The sequence below is a fragment of the Oryx dammah genome, unplaced genomic scaffold (genome assembly GCF_014754425.2).
Source record: "Oryx dammah isolate SB20612 unplaced genomic scaffold, SCBI_Odam_1.1 HiC_scaffold_25, whole genome shotgun sequence".
Taxonomy (NCBI): Eukaryota; Metazoa; Chordata; class Mammalia; order Artiodactyla; family Bovidae; genus Oryx; species Oryx dammah.
Window position 1 is genome coordinate 101414520 of NW_024070209.1, and position 18111 is coordinate 101432630.

An 18111-nucleotide genomic window follows, 5' to 3' on the forward strand; every position below is an offset into this window, starting at 1 on the left:
AGGGCGGAGCGCTGACTTCTCTGGGTGGGGGGTGGGGGGGGCGGAGGGGGCACCTAACCTGCCAGAGGAAAAGCTCTGGCTATCATTCTTAGTAGTTGTCATGTGAAAGGCATAATCACTATTCTCCAGGATCCGAGCCGAGTGCAGAGTCCTCACCACAGCCACGTGAAGTGGGCAACTCCACTGAAAAACATACAGCCCAGAAAGTGACCCTGAGAAAGCTCAAGGTCACAGAGAGGGCTGGGACTATGGTGAGGGAGGCAAACCCCAGCCTAGGACACAAACCTTTTGACTTTCCGCCAAACTCGGTAACCAAGACAGACAATATTTTAATGCAATATTTTGAAACCAAAATTTAAAAATCTCTGATGGACAAAACAGCAACAGGGTCAGACTTCCTTGGTGGTCTAGCAGTTAAAACTCTGCACTTCCAATGCAGGGGACTTGGGTTCGATCCTAGGTCAAAGAACTAAGATCCCACAGGCCACTCAGCCAAATATATATATATATATATTTAATGGCAACAGGTTCAATAGACTTGTGTTATTCACCTCACTTGCCTCACCTTAGCCCCAGCCCTGGGCTCTAGGACCAGGATTCTACTTTAGGTCTGGCCCGTTCTGGAGTCCATATCCCCAGCCACCTCACTCCACTGGTGTTATGCTGCCCTTGGCCCCAGGTACTCAGAACCTTGAATGATGGCATTCAAGCCACAATCCTCCACAAGAAGAAAAGACTTGAGGACCATTTACAAACAGCTTTGAGCACACCTCCCCGTGTGACTCTGCTGTAAGTCAGTGAGCAAAACTGGCCAAAATAAGGCCTTTTCTATGCTCAGGACTGGGGGTACTGAGTGACATGGAGTGGAGAGGCAGGTGGGGCTACGGATAAGGAAGTTGCTAAGACACATTGCTCAGCCAGAGGCCCAGGCCCCATCCTGACCCAAAGCCAAACCCAAGCCCGGAGCCCCTGGTTGGGCAGAGGGCCTGGAGTCCATAGACAGGCCACTTCACAGGGGGCATGGGCCTCTCCCATCCTTGCCTCTTGCTACAAGCCTCGATGTTAATGTCTTTAGACCAAAGCGAAAGCTGAGGTCCAGGCAAGAGAGATGAGCTGCCCGGAGTGGGAGCAGGGACAGAGCCCGGGCCTTCTGCGAGCCAGTCCGTGCAGCTGCCCCCTTGCCTTGGAGAAGAGCAATGGCTCTTTCTCCATTGGTGCTGCCTTGTGGGCGCTGGGTTTGGGATTTTGCAGGGCTCTGGGTCCACAGAGAGACAGAAGGTTTAAAAGAAAGCAATTTCAAAGGGCTGGATGGCCAGGGGGCTGGCATTTGAAGCTAGAGGGTTCCAGAGGCAGGAGGCTGGGGAGGAGATGTTGGAGCCCAGAAGAGTGGTCTGGAGGGGGCTAGTCCTGGATCTGACCGCATCTCTCCAGTTGCCTTTTCTCCCCTAGGTCTTCCAAGTCTCTCCCTTCCCTGGGTGGAGGAGGTGGGTCAAGACAGCTGGGTAGAGAGCTGGGGCTCAGAAGGGACAGACAGGGAGCGAGGTCTGTTTCCTGCCTTGTAAATGAAGTTCTCGGAGGTTAATCTGCCATGGTTCACATCCAGTTTTGTTGAACCGTCCACCCCTCCAGGACCAATCAGGCTCCTTTCACAAAGTGAGGGGTGGATCACCCACCCAGGAGCCCCAGGAACCTTAGTAAAGTTCCAATTCTTGAGCTTCTTCCCAGCTAAACAAGAGTCTAGGTGGGTACACACACACCTCTCAGGCTGTGGACAGGCTGAGATGCAAGACTGATGATGGAGAAAAGAAAAAGATGGGGGCACAGTAGTGGAGCTGGAAACCCCCAAATAGGAATAAAACAATGTTAGCGACAGTGGGCTGGATCCAAATTCCAGGTGGGATAAATGGCATAACATGTTTTTATCACCGTATACCAGGATAATTCAAAACCAATGATAGTATAACAACCTGTTAAGTATTCTTGGGCTTGAAGAATCAGAGAAGCCGGCTAGGGCTGCAGCAGGTTGTGGGGGGAGCGGTTAGCCTTTTTTATTTCCACGGTAAGAGGTTGCCCCCCACCTTTACTACTCACCCCCCATACCCACGCAGTGTCTTGCACCGCCAGAGGCATCGCTTTCGCTGGGCCGGGCATCCAAACCCCAGCGTAAGACTCCAAGGCCAGAAAAAGTCCGCCCAAGGCAGGGCCAGCTCGGACCGCTACGGGCGGAGCAGGACCCGACTTGCTTGCGGCTTAGCTCATGCCGCGGATTCGGGCCCGGGGCATGCAAGATCTCTAACAGGCCCAGGATGACGGGCCCGCTGACCCAAGCTGGGACCCTGGGATCTGGGGGAGATGAGATTCTTCCCGAGGTGCGGGCAGCGGGCTGGGAGCGGGGGTGGGGTGAGCAGTAGAGGGGGTGGCGGAGCCTCCGGAGGTGCCTGGAGAGGGAGCGAGGCCCAAGTCGAGGACCGGCCGGGAAGGGCGAGGGCGGTCCGGGGTCCTCGTGATTTATGCCCCCCTCCCCATCCACCAAACGAAAACCGGCAATCCCCGGCTCGGCCGGGCGCGCGAGGCGCCCGCTGCAGCGGCTGCCGGGCCAGGGCGGGGGCCTGTGGGCTCCTGGCCCCTCGGCGCCCTCCCTCCCGCCTCCCCCGACAGCTTGCAGCCGAGCCGTGCCCGCCGTCCCTGGGGAGCCGCCCGTCTTGGCCCCCAGCTCGGCCGGCGGCGAGGCCGCTTCCAATCTGCCAGGAGACACAGGGGGAGAGCGCGGGGAGCCGGGCGAGGGGCCACCGCCGGCCTGGCTCGAGGGAGAAGAAAGTTTCTGCTCCGTCCAGCTGCACCGGCCTTCCCCGGCCGGGTCTCTGGTGTGGGGGGATTCGGGCGCTTCGCTATTCCGCAGCGATCTTAGATGCTGAGTCTGAAGCGGGGCTACGGTATTTTCTTGGGGCCCAAGGGTAGGGGGGCCAGGAGGGTGCCTACCCGCTTGGAAAGACCTGAGCTCCGGGCGCAGAGTGGGTGAAGGGCGCCTCTGGTAGGCCCGCGGGTTGGTTTTCCTCCGCCCTTTGACCGCAGAGCTGGTCGCCCACCCCTGGGGTAGCCTCTAGAGGATCCAGGCCCCAGGCGCGCTTCAGATCTGCCCGCAGCCCTGGGCCCCGAGCGGGAGGCCGAACCCTGAAAGGAGCAGAGCTGGAGTACCACCGTGGCGGAGTTGGGGAGGGTGGAGGGGGCGAGTTATTCACAGCCAAAAGACCGTATTTCCAGCGCTGCTTTGAAAACAAATCCTCGGGCGGGCTTTCGCTGCTCGCGAAATATGAAGTCGTTAGCAGACGTCTACACTCGCACTCAGAAGCTAGCGCAGGTTCCTCTTTAGAGGTACAAAAACACCCGACCGTCAAGACACGCTCCGCCGCAGGAGAGACTATCGGCTGGGTTGGGGTTCTTTGTGCGGCCCCTCTCGGGCCACACGGGTTTCTTGGGGTCCCTCTAACGTCCCAGACCCGACCTGCCCAGCTTTCCAGCCTCGCCCCACAGTGAAGCCATGGTTCTGTCTCCTTCCAGGCGCAGACACCAAGCTTTCCCCACCCCTGCCAGGCCCACTGGGTCCAAAGAGGTCAGAGAGGGGGGCTACAGATTTTCCTCCACGAAAAACATGTAGACCCCAAAGGAAATGCCCGAAAACGATGCAACAAATTAAAATCTCTTCTCCACACATACAATTCTTTTTCTGCTGGGTTTAGTCCCTTTTTTTTGCTAGAGGGAATAAAAAAAAAAAAAAAAAAACGGCAGGGCAGAGAGGTAGGGAGGGGGTAGAAAACGTATCATTGACAGCCCGATGGAAGAATAATTTGATAACTGTGGGAAAGTGTAGGGGAAAAACTTAAAAACCTTACGTCCTAACGCAGTGGCAGCGGCAGCCGGGCTTTGGACCCCTCCCTGCCCGCCTGTACCCCCCTCGGCTAATCACCCTCATTAGGAGCCTCATCACTGGCCTAATGAAAGCAAACCGTGTGGAAATCGCCGGTAAACAGTTGGGTCTGTGCTGTAATTAATTCAGTGTCTCTTTTAATCAAACTGAAAGGAATCGGGCAGTGGCTTGTGGAGCCGTGACATCACCCCCAAAATCGGCCAGAGCCAATCAGCGTCATCACTCCGGGGACACGTGGGCGAGTCCCCTTAAAAACACACACACACACACACACACAACACAACGGAAAAAAAAAAAAAGAGAAACGAAAAAAAAAAAAAAACCCCCCCCCAAAGAAAAAGTGACACAAGTTCATTTTTTAAAGGAAAGGGGGGGGAGGCGAAGGCGCGCGCGGAGGACAGGCGGAGAGCTGCAACCGAGGAGCCGGGAGGCGCTGTCCACGGTGCTGACGGGGCCCCCGCAGCGGTGGGAGCGTGGAGAGAAGACCTCCCCGGCCAGGTGGAGCGTCATGCGCCGAGGGCCGCCGCCGCCGCTATCCGCGGTGCTGACGCCGCCAGGTGCGCTCCGATCCCCTGGCTGGTAGCGCGGCTCGGGCCCGCTGCTATCCGCGGTGCTGACCCCGCTGCCCTCGGCCACCACTCGCCTTGAAGAAGCGTACAGTTTGGATTTTTTTTTTTTTTAAGCCCTTCTTTATTTAGATTCCAGCGTCTTCGCATCTCTTCTGTGCCAAAGGGGAGCTCAGGCCGTCCATCTCCCCCTTGGCTCTCCCAACTTGGCGCACCCTCCCTCCCGTTTCTCCCTGACACTCCCACCACCCCCCCTCGGCTCGGCTGCTCGGTGCGATGCTGCAGAAGACGCGCTGAGCCCTTTTGGATCTAATGCGCAGAGGAGGTTGGCCCAGAGCTCCTGGGCTCCCCCAAGGCTGAACTCCATCCAAGGTGCCCGCAGGCTCCCTGCCCGCCTTCCCCATGCCAGCCCGCAGCTAGGGGCAGGGGCAGCGGCGGCTGGGGTTGGGGGTGGGTGGGGAGCTTTTGGGGAGGACAGGTCGCAGCTTGGCTATGGAAGGCTCCAATGGCTTTGGGATCGACTCCATTCTCTCCCACCGAGCGGGCAGCCCCGCCCTTCCCAAGGGGGACCCCTTGCTCGGGGACTGCCGCTCTCCCCTGGAGCTGAGTCCTCGCTCAGAGAGCAGCAGCGACTGCTCTTCACCAGCCTCGCCAGGAAGGGACTGTCTGGAGACGGGAGCCCAGCGGCCTGGCGGGGCTTCGGGACCAGGTTTGGACTCCCACCTGCAGCCTGGGCAGCTCTCGGCCCCAGCCCAGTCTCGCACCGTGACCTCCTCCTTTCTGATCAGGGACATCCTTGCCGACTGCAAACCGCTTGCGGCCTGTGCACCCTACTCTAGCAGCGGGCAGCCAGCTGCTCCTGACCCTGGGGGCCGTCTTGCGGCCAAGGCTGGGGAGGACTTTAGAGACAAGCTGGACAAAAGTGGCAGCAACGCCTCATCGGACTCTGAGTATAAAGGTAAGAAAGTGGGAGATGAAAACCTAGGGGAGGGGGGCTCCATTTCTGAACACGGCATTAAAACTGGGGTGCACACACGCAGGGACACGCACATGCTCACCCGGAGCGCCCCCGGGCCCGGGCAGAGCCGCTGGTCTCATCTGAAGCTTTCAGTCAGTCAGCCCCATGGTTATGCTTTTGAGCAACAGAGTCCAGCGGAGAGAGCGAGCGAGGAGAGGAATTCTGTGTGACCCAGGAGAGATTCCCGAAAACACACAAAGCAAACTTTCCAAACTTTGGCTGGGACTAACCAACCCTCCAGTGGGAGAAGCAAGTTCCTCTCAGGCCAGTGGCTCTCTGGGAAAAGACCTTGCAGAAGCAACGGAAGAACCAATGGGTTCTGCTCGGATGCTTTTTTATAAGGGGGAAAACCTAGCAGGAAATTTCAGCTGGAGAGCTGAGAACAGTCAATTTTCCACCCTTTAATTTGAATATCCAGATGGGGAGGGGAATTCCGCTTTCTCTCCCGTTGGCCCCCGGTGTGATCCGGGTCCAGGGAATCGTGCAAAAGAAATGCTCAGTTCAAAGTAGAAACAGCAGTCGGGCAGGCGGCTGGCTGGCTGGGATCGAGTTCAGAGGTCTCTGTGCTCACCCAACTGTTCTCACTGGATTTCATTTGAAGTGCACTCAGCAATCAACTTCGGGCTGTGTGTGTGGGACCCAGAGATCTCCTAGCACCCAGCCTATACTGGGGTTGCAGGACCCTTTACTTGCTTTTTCACCCCGTGAATCTTTCCATAGTTTCCTTTCCATCCTCCTTAACCAGAGTGCTGAGATCAGCACTAAGAGGAAAGAGGGAAGGAGGAAGGAAAGAAGAAAGAAAGGAAAAAAGGAAGGAAGAAGAGAAAGAATTCCTTAATTTTGTTTCTCATCCTGGCCACTGCCTTGACTTTAGGTCTTTGGTGAGGCCAGAGGCACAAAGTTCTTTCTCAGGGAGAAGTCACGAGGCAGGAAGGGAAGGAGTTTCAGAGCCCTGTGTCCCCATCCAGTAGAAAATGAAGGGCTGGCAGGGGCTGTTCAGAGCTCTTTCAGCCTTATAATTAATTCCCGAAATGCTTTCCATGAGATAAAGCTTCCCTATAAAGCCAACTTCTATATTGTTTTGGGGGCCCTACATCTCCTGACCCATATTTGCACTAAGTCACCACAAAAATTTAGGAAGGCTCATTTAACACTCTCCTCCCAACCAAGAATTCATTGTGGACACGCCCTGACCTCAAACCAAAACCCATATGGGGCCCCACTCCACATCTCATTCCCTCCTCCACTGCCCCAAGCAACCGGTGGAGACTCCAAGGTCTCCCTGGGCCAGCCTTGCTAGATGGGCAGGTTGGGCTGGAGCTGGAGGAAGAGGGTCCAGATGCCTGTGGCCCAGGGACCCCTGCTCCTCCCCCCAGGTCTGTTTAGAGAGACAAGGAAAACTTGCCTGGGAGAAAAAGAGGTGTGTGGTGGGGAAGTGAGGGGGAGCAAGGGAGGCAAGGTAAATATATAGGTGTAACACCATATTTTATTATTTATAATTCTCAACAATACCCAGATTTATAGTTAGAGTAAGCCTCAAGACCCTCCTGCACCGCGTGTTGCTGGTGAGAGTTTGGCTTGTGTCTCTTTATTTGTTTATTTTTTTGCCCATAGGTGGGATTTTGAGTCAAGGTTTCGGTTAAGATAATTGGAATATCAATTTTCTTCTCTTGTCCCTGATGATATCTGATCGGGGTGGTGATGAGGGCCGGCTGTCCACATATCACTTAAATAGGGTTGGAGCTGAAGATAGAGGAAGGTCTTCCCCACATTTGCATCAACAAAGTCCCCGGGTGAAGAAGGAGAAGAAATAACCGCCTCTGGAGCATTTCTCAAAGGCAGACCCGAAGCAGGAGACCTTACCGAGAGACAGACACGCAGGGTTGGCAGCTAAGTGACTCCCCTATCCACCTACCATGCAAAGAGTCCCTCCTCCAAGAAGGGCACAGAGGGAAGGTCAGTCCTATCCCAAGTTTTGGCATCAAAGGTTCCTCAGCATAACATTTAAAGAAGCGGAACCGGGCTTTGAAGTCAGGCATTCTGCAGCGCACGGCGTGGCTTGCAAGAGCCGATATCCATGGAGAAACGAACGGGGCACTGTGCTTCCAGCCGGGAGGGTTGGGGCAGGGGGGCCTGGAACTCTCAGGCGTTGAGATTGATTGAGCCTGCTTCGGAGGTTGAGCCTGGGCACCCGCGAGTGTGTATCTGAAGGCTTCAGCCTGCACCTGGGAGAGGAATTAGAGAAAAAGCCCCAGGAGCCACCCGTTCTTCTGGACACCCTAAACTCAAACTCTACCCCACCCCCCCAACCTTGGAGCTCAGTCCTGAGAAATGGGGGGTTTTTACAAATAGGCCAGACAATGAGGTCAAAAAGTAAGGTTTCCACAATATCAAGTTAGAGGTTTAGATAATCGTTTCCTCAAACTTGTTCAAACTTTACCTGCCTGGCCTAGACAGAAAAGACCCCCCATCCTAACAGATCCCCATCTCCTGAGCAGCCTTGCCCCAATGTGGCCTGAGTCCAGGAGGGCAGGGAGAGGCTGGCAAGCTGGTCTGGAGGAGGCAGTGGGAAGGCGTGGACCCCCCCCCCCTCACCGGCTTCTCACCGGTTTCTCACCGGTTTCTCACCGGTTTCTCACCGGCTAGCGCTCTCCCGGCTCAGTCGCTGGGGTGTACCCAGTGACCGGCGCCCTCCCAGTCTTGAACCGCTTTCTGGTTGAAAAGTCTTGCTCCCTCGTGGCTCAATTAACCAGATTATTGTTTCCTACAGAGAGAAATCAACTCTCATTCAGCTGAACCCTGTCACTGCAAACGCCATGCTCAATGAAACTCAGCATAAAGGAAAAATAGAGAAAAAGAGGGAGGGAAGCCCCATGCCCATTTTGGGGAGATGGTCTCTGGTGATATCATCACTTTAGGGGAAGAAGGAGGGAGGTCATTGAGCTTGCTCCAGCAAGTGTGCATTTTCGGTGCAGTCAATTCTAAAGGAAAGTGCTGGGGAAAAAAAGAAACCACACTGTCCAGTCCCATCCTTGTGACTCAGGAGCGGGGACCTTGCTGGTGTGTCTCGACCATCGGGGGAAACACAGGGCAGCTACCGTAGGCAAATGACAAGGACACACGGACCTCAGAGATGTGTGCATCTGAGGGGTAAACATGTCACTTATTTTTCCAAACGCTTTGTGCTCCCAAATCGGGCACCTGGCAGTTTGCATTTTGCGCTGTGCACTGTTTTAATTTAAGAAACAGGGGAACCATCCCTATAGATTTGCACCCAACGAGGGGCCAGATGAGATATGGGTGTCCTTCAGGACCACTGTCCACTCCAGGGTGAACAGGTTTTTGTCCCTCAACATGGGTTCTTCTCCCCAGACTCTGGCCCTCAGCTTCCTCTCTTCCTGGCCCAGATGCAGCCAGAGAATCGGGGGCACAGTCCTAAACCCCGGAGCATGCACCGGAGCAGCCCACCAGGCTGGAACTCCTGGGTCCCCTCCCCACCACTCCCCTCCCCTGGCAGATCCACCCAGTCAGTCCACTAATCCCTCCAGGGAGTGCCCGTGCAGTGTGGGAGCTGGGTCGAGTTCTCTCTAGGCTTTGGGTTACTTCTCCTCAGAGGTGTCGGTCCTCCTCGGTCTGAGGGCTGGGAGGTCTCAGCCTTGAGCAGCTTCGCCGTGGCCCCACGGGCTCGAGTGCAGCGGGGCCACCAACACCAGGAGCCACATTTACAAGACCGTAAGGGCGGGCGGGTGGTGAGGCTGGGCCCTGATGCACGGCTGTGTCTCTGCAGTGAAGGAGGAGGGCGACCGGGAGATCTCCAGCTCCAGGGACAGCCCTCCGGTGCGCCTGAAAAAGCCACGCAAGGCGCGCACGGCCTTCACCGACCACCAGCTGGCACAGCTGGAGCGCAGCTTCGAACGGCAGAAGTACCTGAGCGTGCAGGACCGCATGGAGCTCGCAGCCTCGCTCAATCTCACCGACACGCAGGTCAAGACCTGGTACCAGAACCGCAGGTGAGGCCCCGTCCCTCTCCTCCCCGCCCCTCCATGGGACCTGCCGGGACACGGGTCTGACAGCCGGGAGGACCTCTGAGCTTTCCCCATTCTGTGAAACTGGGAAAGTGAGGCCTCGGACAGAGAGAGAAAGCCTTGCCCGAAGCCCACAGTGAGGGATAAAGACAGGACTCAATCAAGTGGACAGACAGACATGTGGACCACGGGAGGTCCAAGCCTGCCCACCCAGGCCACCTCCCTCCAGCCCTGGGCAGCTGCTGGGGTAGAGGGGGTGGCACTGAGCTTTCCCAGGATTCTTCAGGCCTCCCCAGTCTTTCTAGTCCCTGAAACTCAAGGAAGGAAGGGGCCCAGATCTAGCTCCTTGGGGCCTGGGGGACTGGAAAATTGGTGCTGGGCACTGGCCTCAAACCTGGTGTTTCCTAATCTTCCTTCCCAAGACATTCGCAGGATAAAGAGAAATATAAACGCATACAAAACACACACAGCCATACGCTCAATCCAGTCACACACTCACGTCGACACAACTCGCTAATACAAACACACCCACAGTCACCCGCACACTCTTTGCGGAGGCTGGAATGTTGCTTTCCATAAACAAGCTCAGAACACGCTGCCCCATTAATAATAAATACCGATTACTGCTTCGGGCATTAATAATTAAGGCCCGTTACAGTAATTACACAATTATGATGATGATGAATAATTCAGGCAGGAAAACGGGGGTTGGTGCGGCTGAGTCCGGCTCAGTGGGGCTGCCTCACCGGCCGGGTGCACCCAGGAGTCCGGCCACAGCCCTGGCAACCCAGGAAGCCCTGGCCTCGCTTCCTTGCCTTCCTCCAACCCCAGCCGGCACTCGGATGGGGGCTTCCCGGCTTCGGGACCGGACAGACGGTGGGGCTGGCCCCAAGCCTCAGACCTGTGCGCGGGGTGCGGCGGATGTGGCCGTGCGCTCTTCCCCTGCAGTCGACGCGGTCTCTGGTCCGCGGGCTTCCGCAGAATCGTGGCCAACTGTGGTCCCGCGGAGAGGCTGGTCTCCGGGCCGGTGGGCCGGTGGTGCGGCTGGCAGCATCAACCGCTCCCCATTCGGTCGCGAGCATACCGACCCCGGCACCCCCTGCGGCCCTTTCCGGGGTGATCTTTCGTTCCAAGGCCTCCCCAGGGGGCCGATGCACGGGGGCGCGGGGCGGAGAGCTCCGACATCCCGCTCCAAGCGCCCAGGCTGGGATACCCTGCGCGAAGTGTGGCGAGCTTAGACCCCGGGCTTTGGGGATAAAACAGCCTAGCTTAGAACCCGGGGTCTCCTCTTTCTAGGCCGTCCTGAGATCTGACCCACTCCTCAGTTCTCTTATCTGTAAGCGGGGATGACAGTCATGGAAGGTTCGTGGAAGATTAATAGCATAGATGCCTTTAATTCGCGATAACGGTGCCCGGAAACCCGTGATTTAGTGATATGAACGAATTAGTGGGCTCCCTCCTGGCCTCTCTGCAGGCTCTCCGGGGCAGGCACTCTGAGGGGCAGGGGTCTCCGAGCGCCCCAGTCCTGATCCCTGCCTTGCGCGTTTATTTCGGTCCCTAGGACTAAGTGGAAGCGACAGACGGCCGTCGGGTTGGAGCTGCTGGCCGAGGCGGGCAATTACTCGGCGCTCCAGCGGATGTTCCCGTCGCCTTATTTCTACCCGCAGAGTCTGGTTTCCAACCTGGATCCCGGCGCCGCGCTCTATCTGTACCGCGGGCCCAGCGCACCGCCGCCCGCGCTGCAGAGACCTCTGGTCCCTCGCATCCTCATCCACGGACTCCAGGGCGCCAGCGAGCCGCCGCCGCCGCTGCCCCCGCTGGCCGGCGTCCTCCCGCGCGCCGCGCAGCCTCGGTGAACGCCCGCCCGCCCGCCCGGGCGCACCCGGCCCCCGGCCCCGGGGCTCCGCGCTGGCCACCCACCCTCCCCGCGCGCTCTGGGAGGGCGCAGGGTTTCACGCCTCTTCCCGGGGCGGGGGCGGCTCCCCGACCGGCCCTCCCTGTCGTCGGGCCCAGCGTCCTCAGAAGGGCCAAATGCCAAGTCTTCTAAGGCCCGGACCCCCGGACTGAGTCCCCCTAACCACTCTCCCGCGCCGTCCTCTCTCCCGGTCACTCCATCAGGGAGCCACTTCCATCCGGTGTACATACGTCTTATCCCCTCACCATCCCTCGCCCCAACCCCGCCACCGGCGCGCCCCCTCCCGGGAGCAGGTGGGGCGACCTCTTTGCAGCGCTCTCCCCCTTCCCGTTCCAGCTGTACACCAAGCCCTCACCCCGCAGCCCTGACACACGGAGGGGAAGGGGAGTGCGGAGCGCCCCGCCGCCCCCACCCCCGCGCCAGGGCCGGCAGTAGAGCTGTACATACCGTGTGCAAAGTGTACATGAAGTTATTTATTCGTGACCCATCAGCCCGTGACTGTGTCTGTGAATCAGTGAGTCTGTGGCCTGCGCCCACCCACCGCCCGCCGTCCCAGGCGGGGCAGGCCGAGGCCAGGGGACCTGCCCGCCCACACCCCAAGCCCCGCGTCCAGCCTCCGTCTGGGGGACAGTCAGACCCCTCGGGTTCTCTCTTTTTTTAAATGTCGAAAATAAACTTCTTACAAATGACCAGGCGCTTGTCCGCGCGCTCCGTTGGTCGGTCCGCGCTCGGCCCTTCCCCATTCCTCCCAAAGATTCCTTTCCCGCTTCTGGGACTCAGGCTCTTTTCACCCTCAGTAAGGAAGCACTGTGACTCATCTCCCTCTCTTCCTGGGAGCTGCGGTTGGAGGCAGGAGTCCCCCTCCCGGGCCTCAGTCTTCCCATCTCTATAGTGAGGCGAGCGCGCGGCTCCCCCACCTGCTCCTGCCTCTCCATCTGGTTCCGCCTTGTTCAGCCGGTCCCGGGGGCCGGGGTGGGGTCAGCGCCCGGGCAGGCTCGGCTGCGGGCCGGGATGCGGTGCCCTGGCTGAGTCGGCTCATCTGGCCGCCAACAAGGGCGCCAGCAGCTGGTGACCGGCCGGCCGGGCACGGGGGCCGACAGATGGGCTCCGAGGCTGCTCCCCCCGTGGGCCTCTCCGCCCTGCGCCTCGGCCGCGTGCATCAGCGGCCGGCAAGGCAGCTCCCGGCCCCTGCCCCGGGTAGGACCTGACGAGCCCTCGCTGGGGAACCTGACGCCCCCATTTTCTCACTGCCCCTTCACCCCACGACCATGTTGGGGACACGACCCAGAGGGAAGCCGAACCCCCGTTGTCTGCCCCAGGGGGCCCCCAGCCTCTGACTCCAGGTCTCAGGACAGGGATTTCAGTCTCCAGCCAGACTCCAGACCTCACGTTCCTGTTCAAAGGGCCAAGGTTACCTCCTGGGGCCCCGCTGCTCACAAGGGAGGTGGGCTCAGGTGGTCCCCTCCCACACACCACCTGCAGCTCAGACTCCCAGGAGGCGCCTGGAGCTGGGAAGTTTGGGGGCCGGCAAGCCCAGCCCCACTCCGGGTTTTCGGTGGACTGCTCCAGGAGAGGACTGCCTGGTGGAGGAGGGGTGGGGTTCGGATTCCACTCTTGATTCCCCTCAGCTGGCCTCTGCTACAGCTTCCTCCCGCCTCCCCGCCAGCACCCTCTCGCCTCCCCTTTTCTCTCCTAGGGTGAGGAGGGTATTATTCTAATTTTGCCAAATGCACAGCAGCTAATTAAGTCAAGGAGCCCCTCGGCTTTCGAGTTCTTTTGCATGTGAATGGGGGTTGGTAAATCCTCAGCTCTGGCTGGAGGAGGGGGCACGGGGGGACTGTCCCCAACTCAGGGTTAATGAAGTGGGAAAGAGTCTCTCACAGCCTCCTGCAAACAAACCCCCACCCCCATGCAACACACCCTGCCCAAATCCTACATGGATTGACTTAAACCCAGGGGATAAGTGCTTTAAATTAATCTCATTGAATAAGAATGAGACCAAACAAAACTCTTTAAAATCATATTAAAAATCTATCAAAGGACAACTTGCACTGGTGTGCTTTTCATTTTGTGCAAGGGAAGGAGATAGACTGGAGCAACCACCCTTACATTTACACAGCGGCCGTGTAAATCACAGACACATTCCCAACTATGTAACTGTCCTTGTACTTCCGAGCTGATTTCATATCTTACACTAATGAAGAACAAGGCTCCTCGACAAGTTTATAATTACAGTATTTTAAATTGTCCTGCACTTCCCATCTGTAATAATAACTTTACAACCTCCGCAGTGAGGTGGGCTTCGGTTTTCATCCATTTAGAAGGCTAAATCGGTTTCTCTGTTCCCAACCCTAGGGGCTGGGTGAACTCTCCCTTAAGATAGAAAAAAAAAGAAGGAATGTGTGAGCCCCCCAGCAGGCAAGACAATAGAAGAGGCACTGAGAAAGCAGCGGCTCAGCGCCTCCACTGACCCACCCCCACCCTGCTTAGAAACCTAGACTCCAGGGGAGCAGGGGCAACAGAGCTGAAAAGAAGTTGAGATTCCCCTAGCAGTCTTGTTGCGAGGTTTCCGAGCCTGTTTGAGAAGTCGAGCTGATTTTAAGGGGTGCTCAGCGGCCTCCACGCTGAAAGGCTTTGCTCTGAACTTCTCCTTTGGTGGAGCAGATTAAGAGATAAGGCGTCGTGGTCACACAGGCAATTTAACAAGACTAGTGTAGCGCCCTTTGCAAGGAGGACAACTTCTCCAGTGGAGGGGGGGGGGAGCCTTAAATTTCTGTCTCCTGGAAGCCATGGTTGGATTCTAATGGCTTCCGCTGACTTTCCACTGAAGGGCTCAAGTGCTAAATACCTAGGGTGCTAGCAGTTTGGATACACCTGCCTTAAGGGGCTCTCATTGACTTTTCTCTTCCCTAAATCTCGCCTCCCTTCACCACAGTGGGGAGAAAAAAAAAAATCAAAGGAATCCACCGGGCTTTGTCAGAATGTCCTTTGCTGAGAGTTGGTTGGCTCCACTTCTCTGAAAGTGGAAAATGCCACTCGCGTTGCATCAGCGCGGCCTTCCTTAATCACTCACCGAGGACTCTCTGCCCTTTAGTGCGTGAGAATGGGCGCCGCTGTGAAGATGTGCAGCCCACAGGGTTCCAAACATGAAGATGTCTGGAATTAAAAAAGAGCATTTTACAAGCCCACGAGGGAAAAAAGCTTTAGGCTGCAACATTCCATGAAATGTCCAGATTCTGACTTCTAAATATGGGGATCAGGTTTACAAGACAGAGAAAGAGGTAAGTTTGGGAAATTAGAAAAAGAGCAAGATTAGAAATACACACAAAATTAGGATATGTATAGTGGAATTAGGCTAAAGCTTTCCCTAATGGATGCCTGAAATACATAATCTATCAAGAGCCATAATAAGAGAGAAAGAGATTTATTTTAAGGTTATTTAAATTTAGATAATATTAACCCTAAATCTGCTAAATCCATGTTTCTTTATTAACTGGGGGTAATGTATTGATTCTACTTAGAAACAGGCCAGAAAACATCCATGGCAAGAAACCTTCACTTAAGTCTCAGCACATGAAGAGGAAGTTTAGATCTCAAAATTACAGTCACTTAAATGCTTTGCAGGGTGCTGGCACTTCTGCCCGCTCCCAGGGCAGATTCCTCCTTTCATGGAATGAGTACTTTGTGTGGGGGGAGGCGGAAAGCAGAGTTTCTCTTTGATCTTTCCAGATCACTGGCATTAACCCTCTCTCAGACAGCTGGGTTTTGTTGACAAAGTTTGATCCCCCCTTTTCTCATCCCAATCTTGTGGACCCTCACATATGGAAATAAAAAGTAGGTGGCAGATTTACCCAGAGTCAGTATGGCGTGTGCTGCAAGTGTATTTATTTATTATCGTTACAGATTTCACCAAAGATCCCTATTAATTCCGATGTGACAGCCAAGTCTCTGAGGTCACATTTTCCCTGCACTGGTGGGCCAGGGCTTCTGAGACTCACCCTCACCTTCAGGACACATCCCTTCTGGTGGGATGTCCAGCCACGTTCACCTTACACCTGAGGGATGGAGGCCAGGAGGCCTCCCCGATCCCCATGGCTCCTGCAGACCACTTGCCTGTGTAATGCTCACCATCCTCGCTGGGCCCTTGAGCTCACGTGGCTCTGGAGGGGCTAGGGGGACCTCCACACTTGTGCTAGTAACTTCAGAGAATGGGGGAGAGAATAAGAGGAGAGGTGGAGAGAGTACTGCCCTACTGCCTGAGGCCAGGAGGCCATGCTCCCCTCTTCTGGGCCACTGGAGTTACCCCGCCCAAATCTTACATTTATTGGGAAATCAATACGACCCGGGGGGTTCTCCTTCAGACCTCCCAGAAAACACAGTTGGGGCGGGGCAGCTGTGGCCCGGGCAGCAGTACAGACCGAGCCTTTCTGGAGCTCAAGATGGAAGAGAACGCTCAGGACAATAGTGCCTTTTGACTTCAAAGGCAAACTAGAAAAAGGCAACAGTAAATCAATTAGTCCCAAGAAAGTACGTTTTCCTCTTGACAAGAAGGACAGAGCAGCAGGTGAGTGTGACGTGGGCGCTCAGAGCTGCCTGCATACGCGGGAACTGAGACCCCAGAGGCATTTGTGACCGACACCAAAAGCTCATTTGGTCCTTTTTAATAAAGCATTTGTATACATCAAGAAAAGGATCTGATAGTCTTTTCTCTTTACCAATTCCAGTTTTTAAAATCCTGTTTTACAAAATTCAGGCTAACATACGTGTAGAGGGCAGCTTAAAGTGAACGGTGAAACTTCTTCAGAACGGCATCACCAGGCAGGATCCCCTCCGGGTGGGTGCCGAAGGACGTCAGGATTTACATTAAGTGATTAAGTGCTCATGTGATCTACAGGCAGTGATGGGATACATCTGAGAGGGGTCTTACACAAGGCAGGGTAATCAGCTAATCCACCCTCTGCTGACCCCTGCCCCCACAGGGACGGGGGTCTGCAGGGGGTGGTGGTGGCACCCTCAGTTCTCACAGGGCTCCTGATGAGAACAGGACACCCACTCCAGGGCCCACCCTGTGCAGGCAGAGGTTAACATACTTTCTGGGACGTCTCCCTGTCCCTCCGGGAGGCCTGGGGTGGGAGGGGGGGTGTGTTTAATCTGTGCCCTCGGAGGCTGGGCCCGGGGTGCGGGCGGCGCCGCGGGGCTGGCTGGCCGGCCCCGCGCGCGTGTTCTGCTTCCTGACCTTGGCGCCGCCGGTCTCCATCCCGCTGGCATATTCGGAACACAAGATTTCAGCCAGGCGCTGCTTACTCTGGGTCTTCTTCCTCTGAAGGTCAGGCCTGGAGAGCAGTGACAGTGGGGTGGCCGCGGGCGGAGAAAGGAAACTTTATTATTATTTCTTTTTTCCTTCTCCATTTGGGAAGAGGCGGATGGCAGCTGGTTCCGAGAGTGCGGAACTGACATTTTTGTATTAACAGAAGTACAATCCCTTCAATAGCGTTTGTTTTGATATTCTATGCACCGCAAGATTAGATACGCTGCTGACAGATTTTCATAACGGTGGCAAAATATCATGGCATTTTTAAAAGTGAGGCTTTGTTCTGTGTTGTTTTCACGGAAAGAAAAGAATGAAACACACTCATACTCTGATGGCAAATGAGGTGTATGATACAGCAGTTTGCCGAAGGGTGGGGGGAAAACCCGCCCTGAAATTCACAACACTCTGCACGCCGGTGCCTGGGAGGCCCCTGCCCTTGGCTGCCTCCTGGGGCCCCGGCTGGGAGGCTGGTGGCGGCTGTGGTGTCTGCCACCAACACCTCTTCCCTGACTGAAGAGCCTCTGGTAATAATAAATCATTTCTGACCCTAAAAGTCCCACACCCAGGTGTGTCTGGGCAGACGGCGGTGCGGCGTCTGCACGAGGGATGGACTCAACCCGCACGGAAAATCCCAAAGCCTGAAAATCAATGTCAGATGGTGAATCCTAGTAACTGGTTTCAAAAGGCAGCCGCTTCATCATTTATTTGATCGGAAGATCAGAGGGGGAAATTTGTAGAAGTTCAATCATACACAGAAAAAATGATTATGAAAACTGAAGAGTAAAATAATGCTTCTTAAGACAGGATTTTATCCAAAACAACAGGGTCGTCACCAGAGGGTCCATCTTGCTGTGCCCATGGTGCCTTCAACCCTGAGGTGGCAACAGCGCGGACTTTGAAAGAAGGCAGACGCTACCCTCTGCCACCTGCATCGACGGCATTCCCTTTGCTGTAAAAATCAGAGGATACATCAGACTGAAAACAAATACAACAGAGCTCCTTCAAAGCCCAGGAATTAACTACGAGACTAATACTGTGCCGGTAAAGTGATTAGAAAGTCTGTAACTAGGTTAAAGCTACCATCTCCCTTTACGCTCACACTGCAGAGGGCGGGGTGCACGCGACGCGGGCCGGGGGCGGGTGGGGTGGGTCTCAATCCATGCCAGTCACATTTCCACTGTCACAAACGGGGAGAAATGGAAAGCCAACCTGTGCGGGGAAGAAGACTCGAGGCTGGACAGTACCCTATGGTTAAGGGTAAGGCGTCTGCAGTAACACGCGTGTGTGTCAGTGCAGGACAGGGTGTGGTGAGGTGGTCAGAGCTGGCTGTGTGTCAGCGCAGGACAGGGCG

General features: G+C 56.0%; 2 protein-coding genes across 3 annotated transcripts in view; one reads left to right on the forward strand and one right to left on the reverse strand.

The window, feature by feature from the left end:
- The first annotated feature begins 4972 nt into the window (after positions 1-4972).
- On the forward strand, positions 4973-11390 carry BARHL1 (BarH like homeobox 1). The gene is made up of 3 exons (XM_040225454.1): positions 4973-5449; positions 9297-9519; positions 11096-11390. The coding sequence occupies exons 1-3, from the start codon at positions 4984-4986 to the stop codon at positions 11388-11390; spliced, it is 984 nt and encodes a 327-aa protein (XP_040081388.1). The 5' UTR covers positions 4973-4983.
- A 4688-nt stretch (positions 11391-16078) lies between these two features.
- The window catches only part of DDX31 (DEAD-box helicase 31), a 72988-nt gene continuing 70955 nt past the window's right edge, over positions 16079-18111 (reverse strand). Inside the window, exon 20 of one of the 2 annotated variants that reach the window (XM_040225455.1) lies at positions 16079-16782. In XM_040225455.1, the coding sequence (XP_040081389.1) occupies positions 16596-16782 (187 nt within the window). In that variant the 3' untranslated portion in view covers positions 16079-16595. Of the gene's footprint in view, positions 16783-17433; positions 17710-18111 lie in introns of those variants that run through there. The other variant, XM_040225456.1, reaches the window with a different exon arrangement.